At 38.5% G+C, this 19766-nt stretch overlaps 1 protein-coding gene and 1 pseudogene across 5 annotated transcripts in view; one reads left to right on the top strand and one right to left on the bottom strand.

Moving 5' to 3' along the window:
• Positions 1–584: 584 nt before the first annotated feature.
• LOC149153887 (uncharacterized) overlaps positions 585–19766 on the top strand; it is a 403197-nt gene continuing 384015 nt past the window's right edge. For 2 of the 5 annotated variants that reach the window (XM_089438323.1, XM_089438320.1), the window contains exon 1: positions 587–950. In XM_089438323.1, coding sequence (XP_089294449.1) covers positions 822–950 — 129 coding nt within the window. In that variant the 5' untranslated portion in view covers positions 587–821. Of the gene's footprint in view, positions 951–1452; positions 1839–19766 lie in introns of all 5 variants that reach the window. The other 3 variants (XM_089438321.1, XM_089438322.1, XM_089438319.1) reach the window with 3 other exon arrangements.
• On the bottom strand, positions 15778–18392 carry LOC149153888 (protein WEAK CHLOROPLAST MOVEMENT UNDER BLUE LIGHT 1-like; annotated as a pseudogene).

Genomic DNA, 19766 nt, shown 5'->3' with positions numbered 1-19766 from the left:
ACCAAAATAAGATTAAAGAATTATAGACTTTAGTTACTCACAAAACCTTCTCATTCACATGCACAACATCACCCCTTCTCCTAACTTGTTGTCCTCACAAAATGTCTTGTTATCCTCACAAAATGTCTAGTGTAAGAATGAGTCATCCCATGTCCTTTGACATATTGGTCAAGTAGAGTTATGATGCTCACACCTCCTCTCCATGGTGTTCATCCCATGACAGGAATTTTTTAATGTTAAAGAAGATTAAATATTATTAATAATTTTGATGTTAAGATAAATCAATTATTATTATTATTTTTTTAATTAAACAATATTGAAAACATTTATAATTAAGATTTTATTATTTTTTAATTAAACAATATTGAAAACATTTATAATTAAGTTTTTTTTTTTAATATCAACTATAATGTAATATATTGATGAATTTAAATCTAATTACTTTAAAAACGATTAATTTTTTTTAACTAACAAGGCTCTATTATAATTTAAAACTAAATTATTGTAATTATAAACCAATTTAATTTTAATAATTATATATATGATTTTGTGCGCTCAATATGGTAAATAACCTAAACTAGATATAACTCACACCAAATATCAATGAAAAAAAAAGGCGCAGAAAACGAATGATAATCGATTGAATTGGAACCTTTGAACCTGTTTAGGACAATATTTATGGGAATCACGAGCGCTGTTTCTGATTCACTAATGTAGCAGAGTATGAATGGTTTGAGTAAGGATTTCAATTCACCACAACCGTCAGCAGTAGCAGAAGGTGAAGCAAAAGGAAAAACAGAAAAGAAGGTGAAGGCAGAAGAATGGCGCAGAAAAGGGCTTCGAAGGTTGTAGAGGTGGCCGATGATGAAGTCGTGGTGCCATTACAGGCTGTTCTCTTGGCAGACAGCTTTACTCAGAAGTTCCGTCCCATAACCATGGAGCGCCCCAAGGTATGAAGATATTCAAAATTGTTGCATTTGAACAAAATGACACTCGATTGTAGTTGCCAGAGTTAGGATTAAGGCGCTGCTTTCTGAAAATTTCGGTCTTTGTGCTACAAACTAAGCAAATCATGCGTAAAATAACGCACATGTTGTGGTGTCGAACATGTGTAACGAGTTGGTGATACCAGGGTATATATATATACCAGGTGTCCTCAGGATGCAGCATAACTATTGAGCAAACAATTAAAACATTGAAGGGAAACCTATCGGCCTTGTCGTCGCTCCCTGACGAGCTGACATTCTCATCCGGCCTTAAAGTTGGTGGTGTACGAAAATTTGGCAAACACTTGAAGAGTCCTTTTTTCATCCTCGTGAATTCAAACTAAATCTGATTAGATCTTGTGCTATTTTTTAAATTGTCAAAGCACCTTATTACCTACTTTCACTATTTTATGTGTGGTCATTCTATTTTAATTAGCCTATTGTATTTATAAATACATTTCTGTAGAAAATGGTCCAAAATAAGTGTTGGCGGAGACGTTTTTTTAAGAAGCTTTTGACCTACTTTTGAGAACAGCAAATCTGTTCGGCATGGTGAACTTTAGTTGACTTCTACTCTAACAGAATATTGTGTAAAATGAGAGCAATTTCATTCAAAATTTAGTTCAATTTATGGGCCCGTTCGAACTTCGAAGTTGCACCTTCAGGCAGTTATTGTAAGGATGGGATGGGCCGCATCTTAACTGATAAGTATGCTCATGCGTTGACAGCAGGGCACTCTGAGATTGCATATAATCTTCCAAAATCTGTAGAAGTCAGATAGGCTCTTCTTTCATCAAATAGAGGTTCCTTATAAATCTAAATGACCGCGCAGAATCAAGAAGTTCGATATTGGTAAGATTATCATTGGGCATGGTGTTTTGCGTTGTTGTTGTGCATGCTAAACAGGGAACTTATGTCATTAATTTTTTACAGAAGTCTGAACCGTGTTAATTTGGAATTCTAGAGCTCTTTAGCAATTTGTTAATACATTATATTTGGCCATGATCCTTTCCAAAAATATAGATAAATACTGAAGCTAATAACAAAGGTTCTAGATTATAAGTCCTTAATAAATACAGAACTACTAAGCAGCTATGGAGAGTCAATAGGCCCTCTTGGTCCAAGAGGATGTGGACCGTATTTTTTCTTTTTCAATTGGTATGTTGTTGTATCCATTTGTAGTCTCTTTGAGATTTTGATTGTTATCTCTGTTCTGAGATGCTGACCTCAATTCTTCTTTTGTCTCAGCAGGGAAATTTGAAAGTAACATTGCTTGGACTGTGACCAAACATACTCCCCAACTATATATACTCCAAATTGGGGAATACATCAGACCCTGATAATTAGAAAACCATCATGATTGGGCACACTTTTCTCAAGCGCTACAATGCTTAAAACATGGCTTTCAAACTACTTTGAGAGGAGAATCTTAGAGTTGGAAGACATGCAAGTTTTCAACTAAAGTTCCAAACTACCAATCATATCTTCAATCCCCATCCTATCGTCGAGGAGGCTGCTCTTCGAAAGACTTTTGTTGCTTTGCTGACTTTTGGAAAGCCTTAGACTTTGCCCCAAGAGAGGCATTATTCTAGAGGTTATGAGACATTTGATTCGCCAAGTCTATTTTGGTTGCCATCATGAGGCTTTACAAGTTTGTCATTGGACAACTTCGAATTGCTTACAACCTCAATAATTTCATTTGGAGCACCAGCCACATAGGGTTTCCCTTTCTCTTCGGTCCCTTTTGGGATTTACATAGACAAGCTGGCATCTTTTCTCAGGGAGGAGACACAAGAGGGGGTTGAGTGTCTCCTACATCACGCCCTGATCTCCTTGGTCTTTTTCATTTTTGATGTGATCCTCTTAGTCCTCTCCCTCAAGGGGCTTTAGGGATATATCAATGCCATGTGTAGTTTTGGTGATCTTAGACATTTGGTGGTTAACCTTAGTAAGACTAGGGTCATGATTTTCAATTTGTCCAATAACTCTTTATCTAACTAGCACTTCTACTTTAGATGGAGTTAGATAGGGATCTCCATGGCTTATGCATATTTGGGGGTTCAATTATCAGGCCTCAATTAGTTTGAAACATGCATATCAACCTTAACTTAGCAAGGGATATGGCTCACTCTCCTTCCTTGAATGACTGTATTCGACTACACTTTTAGGACGTCTTGTTCAAGATGCATTTCTTGGACATAATCATTAAACCTATTGTTCTTTATGGTTTTGAGATCCAAGGACTAAGCCCATTGACAGTGGATTGGGATAGGATTGAGAGAGTATAGACTCCTTGTTACAATGTGTGATTTATTAGAAATGGCTAGTTTCATGGTTCTTCATCCAATGAGAGTTTAGGGTGGGGCCCATCTTTTACATCTTGAGAACATCTTCAAATTGTTCTTTTTTCTCCATAGGATTCACATTTTGGGTGTTTCAACATCATGGAGAGAGAGTTACCCATATTTGGTTCTCTACTCATTGGAGGAGATTGTTGTTGCTAGTACTAGGCAACACCAATGTTTGTTTTCAAAGGCTGCATTATTGCTTCAAATCGTTAATACTCTATTGAGCACCTCCCTGATTTCCAGTACTTTGTATATGCTTTTGGTCATCTCTTACCTCCCATTCAGGAGTTGAACCAAGTGGTTAGAGACGATATGCACCTACTATAAATTTAGGTTACTTGGTCTACCCCCAAGGTTCTTGGTCCTAATATGTTTTTCTACCTAGAGCATTTTACGCAATTGAGGGACGTCTTATTGTTCGACTTGAGTGTACTTGACGATATTGGACGCATGTCCTTTGGATTCCTCTTAGTCAACACCAAGTTTGTTCTCACCATTTTTGGATGGAGTTTGACCATCACATTGTTGAAATGATGATAAGATTCACTTGTTGTTGGTTGACATTTTGGCTAAGTGCCCTCATTGTTGTATTACTAGGTTATGGCTTAGGAGATGATCCGGCGAACATTATTTTATGTTATTTTTGTGAAAATTCCTATACTTCCAAGGAACCCCTACTACAACAAAACTGAATTTACTTCTCCTACTTGATTTTATCAAGTTATTTTCTGAAAAATACTGAAGTAAATTACTTTTATAGCCTACACCAATTTAATTTGATTACTTGAAACAAGAAACTGAGCAAAGAACATGATACATGGGACACCATTATTTTTGGACAAAATAGTCCCCAGAAAATCCCAATGCAGGAAAACCGGTGCAGCAGCTCTGAGGGTTTTATATTATTAAGCAGTAGTTTTGAATACAATGCTAGATGCCCTCCCGACAATCCAGTTATAGAGAAAAATATAATGGCGGAAAACTGAGTGAGATTACCTCACTTCACTTGACAGTTTCTGACTGATCTGGCAGCAAAACTGGCAAACCCCCAGCTATCTCTGCGTTGGCCCTGTGTCAGCCTTAGAGGCTCTGCGTCAGCCTTGCGCTGTCTCATTTTCCCCTTGGAGCTTTTGCGTCAACCTCTCCCAGCTTTTTTGGCAGCTCCCCGACAGTTCCAGATTTCTGCGTGAAGGTAGATTTCCTTCTGCGCTGGCCCTTCTGGCTCTGTGTCAAGCCTGCGTGGGCCCAGACTGGCCCAACGTCAGTCCCTCTAGGTGCTGCACTGCCTCCACTGGTGGCTCTCCGCCTCTCTGCCCAATATTCCCGAACTATCCCTGCCCCTCTGCTGTAGAATGATCACTTAGTTCGAATTTCTCAGCTTCCAAGCCCCAAAAATTTCAAACTCTAGATCAATTCGTTCTCTCGGTGTGTTCCTGAATGAACCCCAAGCCTCCTTCTTATACTTTTCTCGTTGAGACTTCAACGACTGAGATTAAGTCTCTAATCAATGGCTAAGATTAAAAACTTGACTTGATCTGCTTTCTAGAACATTGTCACCCAAATTTTGATTAATACCCATTAATACCTTAATTTTCCTAAGTTTAGACTTCGGAACCCCATTAATAAAATTAACTATTTTAATAAAATGCAATTCGGGTGGAATTTCACCAAATGGTTTCTTTCTAGGTTCTTTAGAACTCATGTGCCTTAGCCTCTCCACCAATTTTCATGGCTAGAGCATATTTGATGCTACCAAAAACTAACACTCCCTCTTAGCGAGGAATGTGTTCTAGCAACAATGTCCAACTGCATGTTGCTTTGTCTCTGAAACATCTCCTTTCTGCACTGTTGTTGCCATCAACACTGTGCTACTGTTGCTACTGTACTGCTGCCCTTGACACTGCCACTGCCACTGCCACTGTTGCATTTGTACTACAACTCCCTCTCAAATGTTGCATCTGCTATGCTGTTAGCACTACCGCTACTAACACCGCATTCGTACTGCAACTCAGTTGATGAGAGAAGCAATTGGAAAACACCCAAAATTACTGAACTAACTGTGTTCAACATAACACCATGTGAATGTTGGAATTTGACTGCTACTAGTCTCAGACCCTTTGAATCTTCTTCGCTGCTGCTGACTTCTGCACTGTGCCATCTGCACTGCTGCCAACCTTGGTCCGCGCTGATCAGTCTCTAGTCTCAGCCTGCTGCATCTGTCTCTCCAACCAACCCACTGCATCATTTGACACTAAGTCCACCTCGCTACTGCTGAATCTCAGGCTCACGTAGCAAGAAATTGATCTAAGAGTTGGGTTCCTCAAGGATCTTGCCCACATGTAGTCCTCCCGACTACAGTTCTATATCATTCCATTTCCCTCCTGGAGATGCGTGGGCACTCATGGCAAACTCATCTTCGTCAAGTTTTGCTGGAGCAGCCTTAGGATCATGTTTCTCATCCTTATCCCTTTGCTTCAAAGGACACTGGGATGTAAAGTGGCCCATCTCACCACATCTGAAACATTTCACCTTCAAAATGTCCTACCGCTTCTGCTTCTGCCGTCCCTTTGATGCTAGAGCTGCGTTCTCCTCCTCCTCATTGGTCTTCGTGCCACTCCCACTGCTGCCATTGAGGTTGACCTTAACCAGATCCCTCCTTAATTCTTCCTGTTGAAGGGTTGCCCACATCTCCTCCCATGAAGGTAGTCTTTTCCTGCCCAATATACTTTGGATGAAGACTTGCCATTCATCCGAGACTCCATTCAGGGCTGTCCTTACCATCGTAGTAGACTGAGGAGTAGACCCCACTGTAGCAAGCTGGTCTCTGATGTCCTGAAGACGTTGAAGATAGGAGTTAACCCCTTTTCCCTTCTGCATCAATGTCCGCTACAACTTTTGTTCTAAGTACATCTTCCGCTGTTCGGAAGAACCTTCATATAGTGAAGACAAAGCTTCCCACATTTCTCGCGCTGTATCTTTGCCCTGCAAGTGTGAGACCACATGATCTCGAACTCCATTGAGTATGTACCTCTTCGCCTTTATCTGCTCGGCCTTGTACTTCTTCTTTTGATCATTGTTCGTGAGAACAACTGCAACACTCTTGACGTAAGCTTTGAGATTGTACTCCTCTAGAACAACTAAGATTCTGGTCTTCCATAAGACATAGTTGGAAGCTCCTTCCAACCTGTCCTAATCTTTGAGCCCATGTGATGCCATCTCACCCAAAATTGACTCCTTTAGTCACTGCACAACACTTGTCTGCTGCTCGGCAAGTGAAAAATTCAAACTTTTGGTGAGAAAAGTCTGAGGAAAAAATTCACCTTTTATGTGTCTTCACTCTTTTTTGACAGATTTCTGCCTCGGCAGAAACTGCGCCCTTCAAGCACTGCGCTGAGGCTCTGCGTCACTCCCTCTGCGTCTGCAAGCTCATGAACCAGAAATCACACCTCTCTGTCGACTCTCTCAGAGAGAGATTTCCTCGGAATCTTTGCTTTCCCGCCGCGCAATCCCTTCAAGGGGTTCGAATTGCTGCCAAATGCAGCTATTGGCTTCTTTTCTCAGCGTTGGATCTGCTCTTCCTGTTTCAAAATCAATACTCTGATACCATGTGAAAATTCCTATGCTTCCAAGGAACCCCTACCGTAGCAAAACCGAATTTACTTCTCCTACTTGATTTTATCAAGTTATTTTCTGAAAAATACTGAAGTAAATTACTTTTGCAGCCTACACCAATTTAATTTGATTACATGAAACAAGAAATTGAGCAAAGAACAAGATACATAGGACACCGTTATTTTTGGACAAAATAGTCCTTGGAAAAACCTAATGCGGGAAAACCGATGCAACAACTTTGAGGGTTTTATATTATTAAGCAGTAGTTTTGAATACAATGCTGGATGCCCTCCCGACAATCCAGTTACAGAGAAAAATATAATGGCGGAAAACTGAGTGAGATTACCTCACTTCACCCGGCAGTTTCCGACTGATCCGGTAGCAGAATTGGCAAACCCTCGACTATCTCTGCGCTGGCCCTGCGTCAGCCTCAGAGGCTCTGCGTCAGCCCTGCGCTGTCTCTTCTGCCTCTTGGAGCTTCTGCATCAACCTCTCTCGGCTGTTTTGGCAGCTCCCTGACAGTTCCAGATTTTTGCGTGAAGGCAACTTCCCTTTTGCGCTGGCCCTTCTGGCTCTGCGTCAAGCTTGCGTGGGCCCAGACTGGCCCAGTGTCAGTCCCTCTAGGTGCTGTGTTGCCTCCACTAGTGGCTCTCCGCCTCTCTGCCCAGTATTCCTGAACTATCCCTGCCCCTTTGCTACAGAATGATCACTTAGTTTGAATTTCTCAGCTTCGAAGCCCCAGAAATTTCGAACTCTAGATCAATTCGTTCTCTCGGTGTGTTCTTGAATGAACCCCAAGCCTCCTTATACTTTTCTCGTTGAGACTTCAACGACCGAGATTAAGTCTCTAATCAACAACTAAGATTAAAAACTTGACTTGATCCGCTTTCTAGAACATTCTCACCCATATTTTGATTAATACCCATTAATACTTTAATTTTCCTAAGTTTAGACTTAGGAACCCCATTAAAAATATTAATTATTTTAATAAAATACAATCTGGGTGGAATTTCACCAAACAGTTTCTGGGTTCTTTAGAACTCATGTGCCTTAGTCTCTCCACCAATTTTCATGTCTAGAGCACATCTGATGTTACCAAAAAATAACAATTTTAAGTGATCAAGATCAACCTAGGTGTTTATGTGGGCTCATAACTCCCTTGTGGAAAAGACTCCCCTCTTCATAACTTGTGCATAAATAAACTCCTCATGAGTCATTTGTATGATTATATTTATTCACTAGTGATGGATTCTTTAGCCTACGGTCACATACATCTTGTGTTTCTCTTGTTCAAGTATTCTTTATATGTTCATGTTGATTTAGGGCTTGTTGGTTGGTTTCATTTCATCCTTGTTTATCTCTTGGGATTTCAATATGGTATTAGAGAAGGTGTGAACCTTCTTTCCTTATCCAATAATTCGTCTAAACAAGATTTTAGACATTTATCTGGCGTGTTGTATTCTTTTCAAAATTCTATATTTGTGCACAACTCTGGTTGACTGTGTGTTTGTTTCTTGGTGTGCATGAAATCTCGAGATTGTGCATGGCACCTTTGGCTTGCATGTGGCACATTTGGCCTATGTACAGTAGACCTAGCTTATGTATGGCAAATTTGGCTTGTGTGTTGCCTCATCGAGTCACACACCTTCATCGAGTCACACACCTTCTCTTATTCATGTGCAGTTTCTAAACCTAATGCATACCCTTCTTTTTTAGGATTTTTTTCTCAGTTTCAACTTTTAAGGATTTTTTTGAGGTTTCTTTTTGGTGGCAGTATCATTATGGGACCAATGATTTCAAAATTATTCTTTTGTAATAGATTTAAGACATTGTCAACTATAGGCATTGCCCTAAGAGTTGTGGATCTAGGGTTTGTGAGATTTCTTCTCTTCGACTTCTAGGGGGGGCATTTCTCATACTTCATAATTTTATGGGTTATTCAGTTGATCTGTGAAACTTTTTAGTGACATTTTCCCTAAAGGTTGTTGAACTAGGGTTTTTGGATCAACTTGTGTTGTATGGTTTCAAACCCTATTTTGACCCCTTTAGTGGGCTTTCATGAATTCTTCATGGAGACCTCCTTTTGCTGGACTATAGGGATTGTTATTTGATGGACACATGTCAGTGTACTTTGCAGACTAGGGTATGCTATACTTTGAAGATGATGTTCATGGTATTTGATACCACCCACACTTGCATTGAAAGATATTCAAGTCCCTGAACAAAGTGTAACCCTAGAGACAATGAAGAAGGTTCCCACTATCACTATGACAACTCTCCCATCACTTTAGGATGGCTTTTTCTTGCACAATGGGGGAAACCCTAGAAAAGAAGTTCAAGATGTTATTTAGAATTTAAGGGATGGTGGATTGTCAAAACTAGAGCTTATTCAATTTGGTGCTGTAGTTAGGATCAACATTTATGATTTAAGACGGTTTGAACAATACGGAACGAGGCATAGATAGGTTGCTATAAACTTGCTTTAAGTGACCACATAGATGTACTTCAATATGCAAAAAATTAAAGGAGGGCTCTCCCAAAGATGCTTCTCCTCACGAGAAGTACAAAATCAACCAAGTAATAATGTGCAACCATGAATATTTACTATTTAGAGGACAAGAACATATAAAAACCTAAATAAAGTAGGATAATGTAAGATAAAGATAAAATAATTTTATTAATGTCCAACAAAATGATCACAAAAGTAGGTCAATGGGACTAAAGAGGTATACAACTAAGTTACCGGATTCGTGGGGGTCAAGTGATGGAACCGAGGATCCCTGAATTTGAAACAGATACGGATACTGATCCGCTTGGATCTATTAGGGAAAAGGTTCAATATGAGATGGAATGACATGTATCTTAATTGGAGGCGGTTTTTTAGGTTTGGCGGCTGTTCTAGTGTTTTTGGCGGCAGATCTAGGCGATAAACTCTAGTTAACAGTACGACTCCAATCAATTAACAATTCAACTGCTCTCCTCAGTTAACACTTCAGTTAACAATATCACTCCTAACGATTAATAGTTCAACTGCTCTCTATTAACACATTAACTCGAGTTTTTATTGTTATCGTTGCTTCATTTGGCGCAAAAAACTGGTGTTTTCACAGTCTTCATCCATTATAAAACTTGACGGGTCTCGTCTGTTGCTAAGTGCTGGTCGAGGGTCAAAACAATGTCGTCGTTATCCTGGTTGCATTGGTGATCAATGACCCGTGCTGGTGCAGGAGAGGTCGTCGTGCTAGTGCTAGTCGCAATCATTCGTTCGAGGGGCAGACGGGGCAGACTGTCATGGTGGTGGTTGCTGTCCGGTGCTGGTGCAGGAAAGGTAGCTGTGCCGCGCTGGTGCAGGAGAGGTCATGGTCACGGTCACGGTAGGTTATTTATATTTTTTTAAACCGTGATTCGTATTTTCAACAATTGACTTTATATTGTTTGGTTTTTATTTTTAAATTTTATATCGTTTCATTTTGTATATTTTTTTTTGGTTAAGTTTTGTTTTTATTTTGTTAAGTTCTGTTATTTTTTTACATTGTTTTATTTTTTATTTTGTTGAGTTATTTCGGTACATTTTTATCAATTTAATACACATTCTAAGTATTTAAATACACTATAAATAAAAAATTTATTCGCTTAACTTTTTTTTTTCTCTAATTTTAAAAATTGAAAATTTTCCTTTCTGCATTGTGTCATAATTTTTTAAAATATAATACTTTCGAATATATTATCTCCATAAAAAAATTTAAAATATTATTTTTATGTATATTTCAAAATAATATATTATCTTAAAAAATAGTAAATCAACTTACATAAAAGAAAAAATTGAGAATCTAATAGAATACGTATATGTTCATAGAAAGTTTGGTTAATAGAGTTAATTAAAATTAATATGATTTGATTTATTAAAGATTCAAACATCTTTAAAATTAACTAGAGTTAATATAATTTTATTAAATCATAATAATTTTAAGTAACATAATAAATATCTAGCAATAAATATATTTCTACACTTTCAAAAGATACTATTGCATTGGAGGATTGCATATTTAAGAGTTGGGTTTTTGAAAAGGATTTTAGTGAGGAGAACACTAGGGTACCAAATGGCAAAAGGATGTCAGATAGTCACGAAGTCCATTAACTGGTTGAGAAAATATCTCAACAAAAAATGTACATAATAAAAAGTATATATATATATATATATAATTAATTAATTAATTAATTAATTAATTTTGAAGTTTAATGGTTTGATTTTAAGTATTCTACTTTAATTTTAAGTTAAATGTTGTTATTTTTTAGTTATGTTTTTTTATTATTTTTTTAGTTAAGTTTTTTATTATTTTTTTCAGTTACCTTTTTTTATTATTTTTTTTATATTTTATTTTGGTTGCCTTTTCGTTTTTTTGGTTTTTTTTCATATATATATATATAATTTAGAAATTGTTTTTCTTCTTAAATCTTATTTTGACATATTAATTATAAAATAACAATTTAAATTTTGTTTGTGTAGTTATAATTTATCATTTTACTGATTTATATTTGGTTATAAATGCAGTGTGATAAACATGGAACCATCACGTCCTGAACCACGACCGAATGAAGAGGCAAATGTTAATAAAAATCCAAGATCTCCTTTATGGCAGTATGTGGAAATTCTTGGCAAAAACTCTGGGGGTGGTTTGTACAAATGGAGATGTACTGAATGCAATGGCTCGTACACTAGAGTGAAGGCCCATTTCACTGGGCAAACTAAAACAGGTGTGTTGGTATGCACTAGTCTGAATGGTCCAAATGGCCAACCTGGGAAAGGTTTAAGTCCTGCAAAACTTAAGTTTTATGCATCTTTGCAAGATGTCGCTGATAGGAGATTCACTAAGGGAAAACTACCTGTGCAAGCCTCCACAACCAAGTCTTCATTGCCATCTACACCAACTTTCACAAATAATAAAAGACCTACTATAGGACCTCTTGAAGCAACGTTCAATAACCAGGGCAGAGAAGTGGTGGATGAGTATGTTGCTCGTTGCATCTATGCAAATGGGCTAGCATTCAATTTGGTGCGCTCTCCTTATTGGCAACAAATGATTAAAGTAGTTAATGAAGCACCAAAAAGATACAAGAGCCCTGGCTATGAAAAAGTATGCACTATTTTGTTAACATCAGAAAGATAATTTGTGGATAGACAATTACAATCAATCCGTGATACATGGGCAGAAACAGGGGTCTCAATTGTTTCTGATGGATGGAGAGACCAAAGAAATTGCCCTTTAATTAATGTTATCGTAATATGCCCCCAAGGAGCAATGTTTTTGAAGGCCATTGATTGCAGTGGAGTGGAAAAAGATGCAAGGTTCATCTCCACAATTCTTATTGATGCAATAGAAAGTGTGGGGCCACAACATGTTGTCCAAGTTATCACGGACAATGCAAAGGTTTGTAGAGCTGCGGGCTTGATTGTGGAGGGTCAATATGATCACATTTTCTGGACTCCATGTGCAGTGCATTCGTTAAACCTTATGCTTGCCAAGATTGGTGAGATTGAGTGGATCAAGGAAATATATGTAGCATCAAACGAGATCCAAATGTTTATCACCAACCATTCGATGTCCCAAGCCTTATATCGAAGTTTTGCAAAGTTGGAGCTACTAAAGGTACTCAATTTTTAATCAATGTTATGCATTATGAGTTCTTAATTTTAATTTTAATTTATTTTATTTTTGATTTGATATTTGACTTATGAAAACACATGTAGGTTGCTGAAATTCGTTTTGCTTCCCACACTTTGGTTATAAAGAGGCTTGTGGAGGTCAGACAAGCATTACAGGCAATGGTCATTGACCCTCTTTGGGAATCATGGAAGACTTCAACTTCCGATAGAGGACAAAGAATAAAGTCTATCATTCTTGATGATGCATGGTGGGACAAGGTCCAATACCTTTTGCAGTTCACAGAACCAATCCTAAACATGATCAGGGCATTTGACACAGATATGCTTTGCTTGGGGGAAGTCTATGAAAACATAGATAGTATGTTGGAGAAGATACGAGAAACTATCAAAGCAAGTGAACATGACCCCTTTGAAGTATTTTACAATGAAGTGAAAGACATAGTTACAAAAAGGTGGAACAAAATGACCATGCCATTACACCTTTTGGTGTATGCACTACACCCCAAATATTATCATTTTAAAATATTGTCTTTACCTGGTAGAACATCTCCAAATAGAGATTTTGAAGTGGTACAGGGATATAAGACAACTTTGAGGAAAATCTATAGAGAAGTGGGAATTGCAAAGGAAGTACATGAGGAATTTGGAGCATTTGTACAATCCACTGGGATCTTTTCAGATCCACTAGCCATGGATGATTGGGGGCACATGGATCCTATTACTTGGTGGGGATTTCATGGTGGGGACAACACTTATCTTTCACCTCTAGCCATGAGGTTGTTATCACAGGTTGCTAGTTCCTCATCAGCTGAGAGGAATTGCAGTACATATGGCTTCATCCGTTCGGTGAAGTGAAATAGATTGAAAGCTGCAAAGGCTGAGGATCTTGTATATGTTCATTCCAACCTTCGCCTTCTATCTCATTCTAGTCCAGAGTATAAGAAAGGTCCAAGTAGGATGTGGGATGTGGAACCTGAGATATCTGACTTAAATGTGACATTGAATGCCATGACTCACCTTAATCTACTTGAGGATGCTACACAACCAATTCCTACTTCTGCGACAACTTTTGACATTCCCGACACACCATCGTCTATTCATGATGTAGAGTTACAATATGCAAATGATGATAATGTAGACCCATTTCAGGAGTTGTAGACAGACGTACTTTATATTATCATATTAATAAAGTGATCATTGATGAAACACTCATTTTGTATTTATTACGATCGTTTTGTATGAGGCAAGATGCATCATTTCAATGTTCAGATTCATAAATTGTCTAATAATTTTAATTCTAATATTGTGATTCATGAATGACTTTGATTTTGAACATCAAATATGTTTTCTAAAATTAAAAAATATTATTATGTATTTTTGTACTTGCTGTATCCGGATCCTGACTTTTCAAAATTCCAATGGATCCGTATCTGGATCCGCATCCGTATTCGAATCCTGGTAACTTTGGTATACAATAATAAATATGAATCCAACGTGGGAGTGCAAGTGTAGTGCTTAAAAAATGCTGAAAATAACATAAAGAAAGAAAGAAACATATTGTGTTGCTGACATGACACACATAAAAGACCGTGGCACGATACAATATAATCAATAGCGTGCTGAGAAAGAATGTGTTATATCCCTTGGGGGAAATTGGCCCTTAGGTTTGGAAGGAGCACATGACAAACAACTGTATTCTAACTAGTATCACAATAATCTCTTAATTTTCACAAATAGATATAATATTGAATGCAATAAACAATGTAACAAGTATTAGTTCCACCAAGAACTCATATACATGAATTCAATCCAACAGTGCAAAGTGGGTTATAAACCCGTAGTCTTTCCAATTTCATACTACAATTTACATTTGCATAATTACTATTAAACCCTACTGTCCTAATACTCTTGGTTTGACCTTATGACCAACCTCAGTGATCAACCAGGTTTTGCTGCCTTTTTGTTGACACTTTGCTGCCACAGTCCAATAAGCAAGACTTTGTTTGCTGCAGATTATGCCACAGATTGCCTTGAAGAATGTTATAGAGATGATCTGCTGTTCCAGCAAACCTTGAACCAGCCTCTACGCTGCCCCAAACAGGCCTCCGCTGCCTAGACTGGACCTCAGCAGGGTTTTTCTGCTTCAATTATTACCGTAGACATACCTGCTACTCTCAATAGAACTCCGATTTGACTTAAGGTGTGAACCGCTGCCATCAAGAAACATTCAGAGGTAGGCACTGCCACAATAGGGTTTATTCAAGCCTTTTGCTGAGACAGTGATAAATGAGCCTCAAACCTAACCTTAGGAAACTCCACTTCCAAGGATCTAACCTTCAAACGATTGTGCTGCCACAAGATAAGGTGGGCTGCTGCCTAAGGTAATGTTTCAGGGCTATTTTGCTGCACAAACTTCACTTGTTGTCCCTTGCTGCCCTGGAAATTTTTTGAATAGGCCTACGCTGTCATAGATTAACCCTTTGCTGCCCAGATTTTCCTTTGCTGTCCCTCGCTATCCCAAAACAGCCTTGAAATACCACAATACTTTGAATCCACAAAAAGACCACATAATCGCTGCCCAGATAATACAACATACTCTTGATGCCACAAAAATCACTCCCTCAGAAACCCTTGATGCCACAAAATAGATGAAGGATGCCTCAGAGATTATGCTAAACAGAGTAGAGAGAAGGGATTGGCTAGGGTGGAATCTTTCACACAGAAGCCAATCAGAAAAAGGGGTCTTAAAACCTCCAAGAGCCTCAACTCAAAAATCAGAAAGTTCAACAATCCATGATTACTAAAATGATTCTCCTCTCCTTTTTATAGATTCCATTTGGGGTTTTCCCTCCTAATTTTAATTTGATGGGCTAACAAGTTTCTCTCCATTTTGCCCTCACTTTTATTACAAGTTTCTCTCCATTTACCCCAAATTATCTAATGTCACCCCAATAACATCAAATAATGGGTTCCCCCCTTCAAATGACTATAGCCTACGGCGTTAGATAGGGTACTTTGTCCCATTACAGCCCCCCTTCGAGACATTGCTAGTCCTCAAGCAATTGTAGAGTCAACACATTGATACTATGATCCCAAGTATGTTTGAAGAATGCTCCAACATACATTTGCTGTACTATCCTAGCTTCATTCTTAAACTCTGAAGACTTCAACGTAGTGCCTGTTTCCTAACGTGGTACCCACCTTGCAACAAATTCAATAGCCTGCCATTTTTCTTCTCCCTTGCCATGATCAAAGCTTTCTCTCTAATTTTTAATCTAGATGTTTGAGGCTGTTTGTCCTCAGATTCAAAAAGATTATCCTCAACATCATCATCATCTAAATCCAAATTTGGAAAGTGACTTGCTCTAGCACTGGAAGATCGCAACTTCTTATCCACTCCGAGATCCTTGCGACTGGTTTCCTTCTCATTATGTTCTTTCTTTCTGCCAATTGTGCTTCCACTTCTACCTCCATGCGCAGGGAAGCCATTAATGCCCCGAACCCTACTCCTTGCACTATTGGGCAAATCATCATTGGTGTTATCTGAAACAAAATGCACAGGAGCACTATAATTGCATAGTAGAGAGGGAATTGGCCTTTCAGGAATGTCATCAAAGACAAACTCTTCTTCCTCCTTTTCAATATGGAGGATTACTGTTGCAAGAGAATGACCTTCACTATTAACGGATTGAATAGATTCTCCATTATAGACTGATGAAAGAGGCAGATCCTTTCCATTGGAATCCAGCAACCCAAGAGCCATAGGTATAAACATTGGTTCTTTCACTGATTGACTTGGAGTAGGAGGAATTTCTTGCCTGAACTTAGTGTTTCCCTCGGGGTTGTAGGATGATTGCACTTTTAGAACAGGGGTCCCTGCTTGTGAATACCATAACAAGAAATTTGAAGGATCTGAATTATTGGCATCACGCATAGCAGCAAAGAAATCTCCACAAGTTACTACTTCACCAGTTTTCCTGCGCTGCTCATGTTCTGCTGTCCATTTTCTAAGCTCATCCTCAACTGCCAGTTTTCTTGCCTTGGCTTCACTTGTCTTTATTAAGGTATCCTGCAATGCATCCTTCTTGCATTTATTTCTTTATTTGACTCCTCCAAGTTTTTCATAACCTTCCCTTGATTTTCCTTTGCAGCATCTACTTGGGCCATAACAGCTGCCATTTGGCTGTTAGCAAGTTCCTCAGCTTCATGTGGCTTTTTAGTTAAGGCATAGTACTCTTCTAAAGTAAGTATCACTCTGGATGGATTCTTTAAATCAGAAGATCCTTCTGTTGACTCACTTTCATTGAAAGCTTTGATTGCTTTAAGAGCTATTGTTTTTGAAGCCTGAGCAACTTCTGTCTCCTCTATAGCTGCTTGCAACCTACTCTCAGCAGTGCTGACTCTTAGCTTGTTCTGTTTCCTCCCTACTTTTGCGCATATTCTCTCTAGCTGCTTGAGCATCAATCCTGGCTTCCTCTGCCTCAGCAGCAGCACGTTGTAAAGCCTTTGGAAGCTTTGCCATGGTTTCCTTGCTTGTACCGATCCAATTCTTCATTTGCTTTCCTCAATTCAGCTTCCAAAGCTACAACAGTTACAGATGCCATCCCTTCCCTTTGTCGCATTGTTGCCAATGCTGCCTTCTCTCCTTCCAATGCTTTTCTTAGAGATTCAACAGAATTTGTCAATTGAGATACATCTTCTGTGGCTTTTGAAGCTTTGAGTTCAGGTTTTTGGCAAAAGAAAGGTGTTGTTGCAACCTCTCAAGTTCCTCTTCTGCAATCTTCATTTCCTTAGCTCTTCGGCCATTAAAGTAGTCAATCGATGTTGCTTTACCTCTTTGTGTGTAGCATGAGCCGTATCCAAAGAGTCCTTTGTGGCAATCAGCTCTAGGGTGAACTCATCAACCATTTTCTCCGTTTTTTCAAATGTATACAAGGCCTCCTCTGCTTTTTTGATCTCAATATCTCTGGCCTTCATCAATTGCAAGTATTCTTCTTTCATGTTTTCTAATTCATTATTAGCTTGCAATTCTGCAACAATCACTGCATGCCTCCCTTTTGCAACTTCCAGTTGTGTCTTCCAAGCAATACTTACTTGCAATTTTAGAGTCTCTTGTTGCTTGCTGTTCTGCAATCTTTGCTTTATCCCAATTCAGCATTAATCATCTATGAGCTTCTTTGTGTTGTCTAGCTCCTTGAGAACTTGCGCCTTCGCATCTTCTGCTGCACTAAGTTGTTTCTTTAAGTCCTCTTCTGCTGCACTAAGTTGTTTCTTTAAGTCAGGGCGCTCTTTTTGCAGCATATGAAACTTAGCCTCAACAAATTGATGTTTCTCCATGTTCAAAATTCTTTGTGCTTTCCAATCAACTATTCCTCCAAACATGGTAACCGCCTCTTTGACTGATTCAAACTACGCTAGAGTTTCTATTTCAACACTATTTATGATAACACTCTCTTCTGCATGATCATACAGGGGAGGACCATTTTTTTTTTTTTTTTTTTTTTTTTCACGCGGCACTGTTACTCTCTCTGTTTGAGAAACACTGAGTTGAGCAGTAACCAGCTCAACGTTATCAACTCAGCCACTCTTTGTTTCATTCAAGAATGTGAATGGTTTAGCACTGTCCATCTGAGAATTTTGGACCTCAGTAATGGTCTCTTCAATTTTAAGTTGTGTAGTAGCACCCATATCTGTAATATTGTGGCTGATAGTTTCAACTACATCAGATGAATTGGGGATAGAGCCAGGATCGGTATTCGTATTCTGTAATCGATTGATCATTACCTCCTTCAAAGACACATCTTCAAACTCTTTACTTGCATTGGATGGCAATACAGAGCTTGTTTTTTTATACGAATTGAGGACGAATGAGACTCATTAGCCTATCCATCCCCGTAGGCTATAGTCCATCAAAAAGGGGGAAAAACCCCAAAATACCCATTACTGTGCAAATTTTGGGCCAATTGGGACGAAAAAACCAAAATTGGAGTTTTGAGTAAGACTTACTTAATCATTAATGAAGATGAAACCCCTCAAGGAAACCTATAAATAAAGGAGGATTGAATTCATTTTGGAGCATCAAGTGTGGATCATTTCATTTAAGTTTGAGCATTGCTATGAGGGTTTTAAGACCCCACTACTTCTATCTTTCTTCTTTGCTTTAAGCATGGGAATCTTACCTGAGGTAGCGAGTTTCTTGGGTATCATTTTGGTTTAGGAGCTTCCTGAATGCAGCAAAGAATTATCTCTTTTCTTTCTAAAAAGGGCAGCGAGTTCGTCTTGCATTTTGTCTGGCAAAGGGCTATCAAAAAACGAGTTTTCTTGGTGTTTTTGCCTTGTTTTGGCAGAGTGATCCTATTGATAATTCATGTGCAATTCCTATTAGGACCCCTTTCATTGGCGCATAAGCATTTTTAGAAGGAGAACTTGATAATCAAAACCCTGTTTTGATTCAGATCTTCAAGGAAGTTGATGAGAGCTTTTTTCTGAAGGAGATTTCAGCCCTCCGAAGGGTACCTGCGATATTTCAGGAAACCCGAATCCAGAAATTGAGCTGACTGTCTAAAAGATATTTGCTGAAGTGACCCTCTGAAATCTTCAATCTTACAAACGGTTGCCTTTGTGCCCGTGGTTGGTTCGTTGGAAGCTTCCAAGTTAGACACACTAGGTAAAAATAAATTTATACAGGTCAACATAAACTTCTGCCTGCGGTTAGTGGGTTCGGTCCTCATTACAGAAGCACCAACGACAAATTAAGGGTTCAAAATTGGAGCAGTAAGAGATAGGGTTATATTGGTTTTGAATAATGTATAGAATGATAAAATTGTTGTCGTAAACGTTATATGGAACCATAAACTGTTATCATGAACGGTCCTCTAAATACGGTTAATTGTTTTGCTGCTGTAGCATTATGTTATGAACTATTGAAGCATTGTAATTTGTGGACTGAATTTTTCTAATGAACTATTGAATTATTCTGTTGGATCTTGTTAAGCTCTGTTTAGAATTGCTTTTGATGGATTGAAGAATTGCACTGTGTACAATAATTGCAGTATCGTTTTCTCTCTCTAATTGCCTACTATTTACGAATTGGTTAAAAACCCTAGGGTAAACTAGGGCAGAATTATACCGCTTCATTACAGTGGTATCAGAGCG

The sequence above is a fragment of the Pinus tabuliformis genome, chromosome 9, assembly GCF_031772625.1.
Source record: "Pinus tabuliformis cultivar Carrire ecotype Pingquan chromosome 9, CPIR1, whole genome shotgun sequence".
Classification (NCBI taxonomy): Eukaryota; Viridiplantae; Streptophyta; class Pinopsida; order Pinales; family Pinaceae; genus Pinus; species Pinus tabuliformis.
This window is presented reverse-complemented; position numbering and strand designations above follow the sequence as displayed.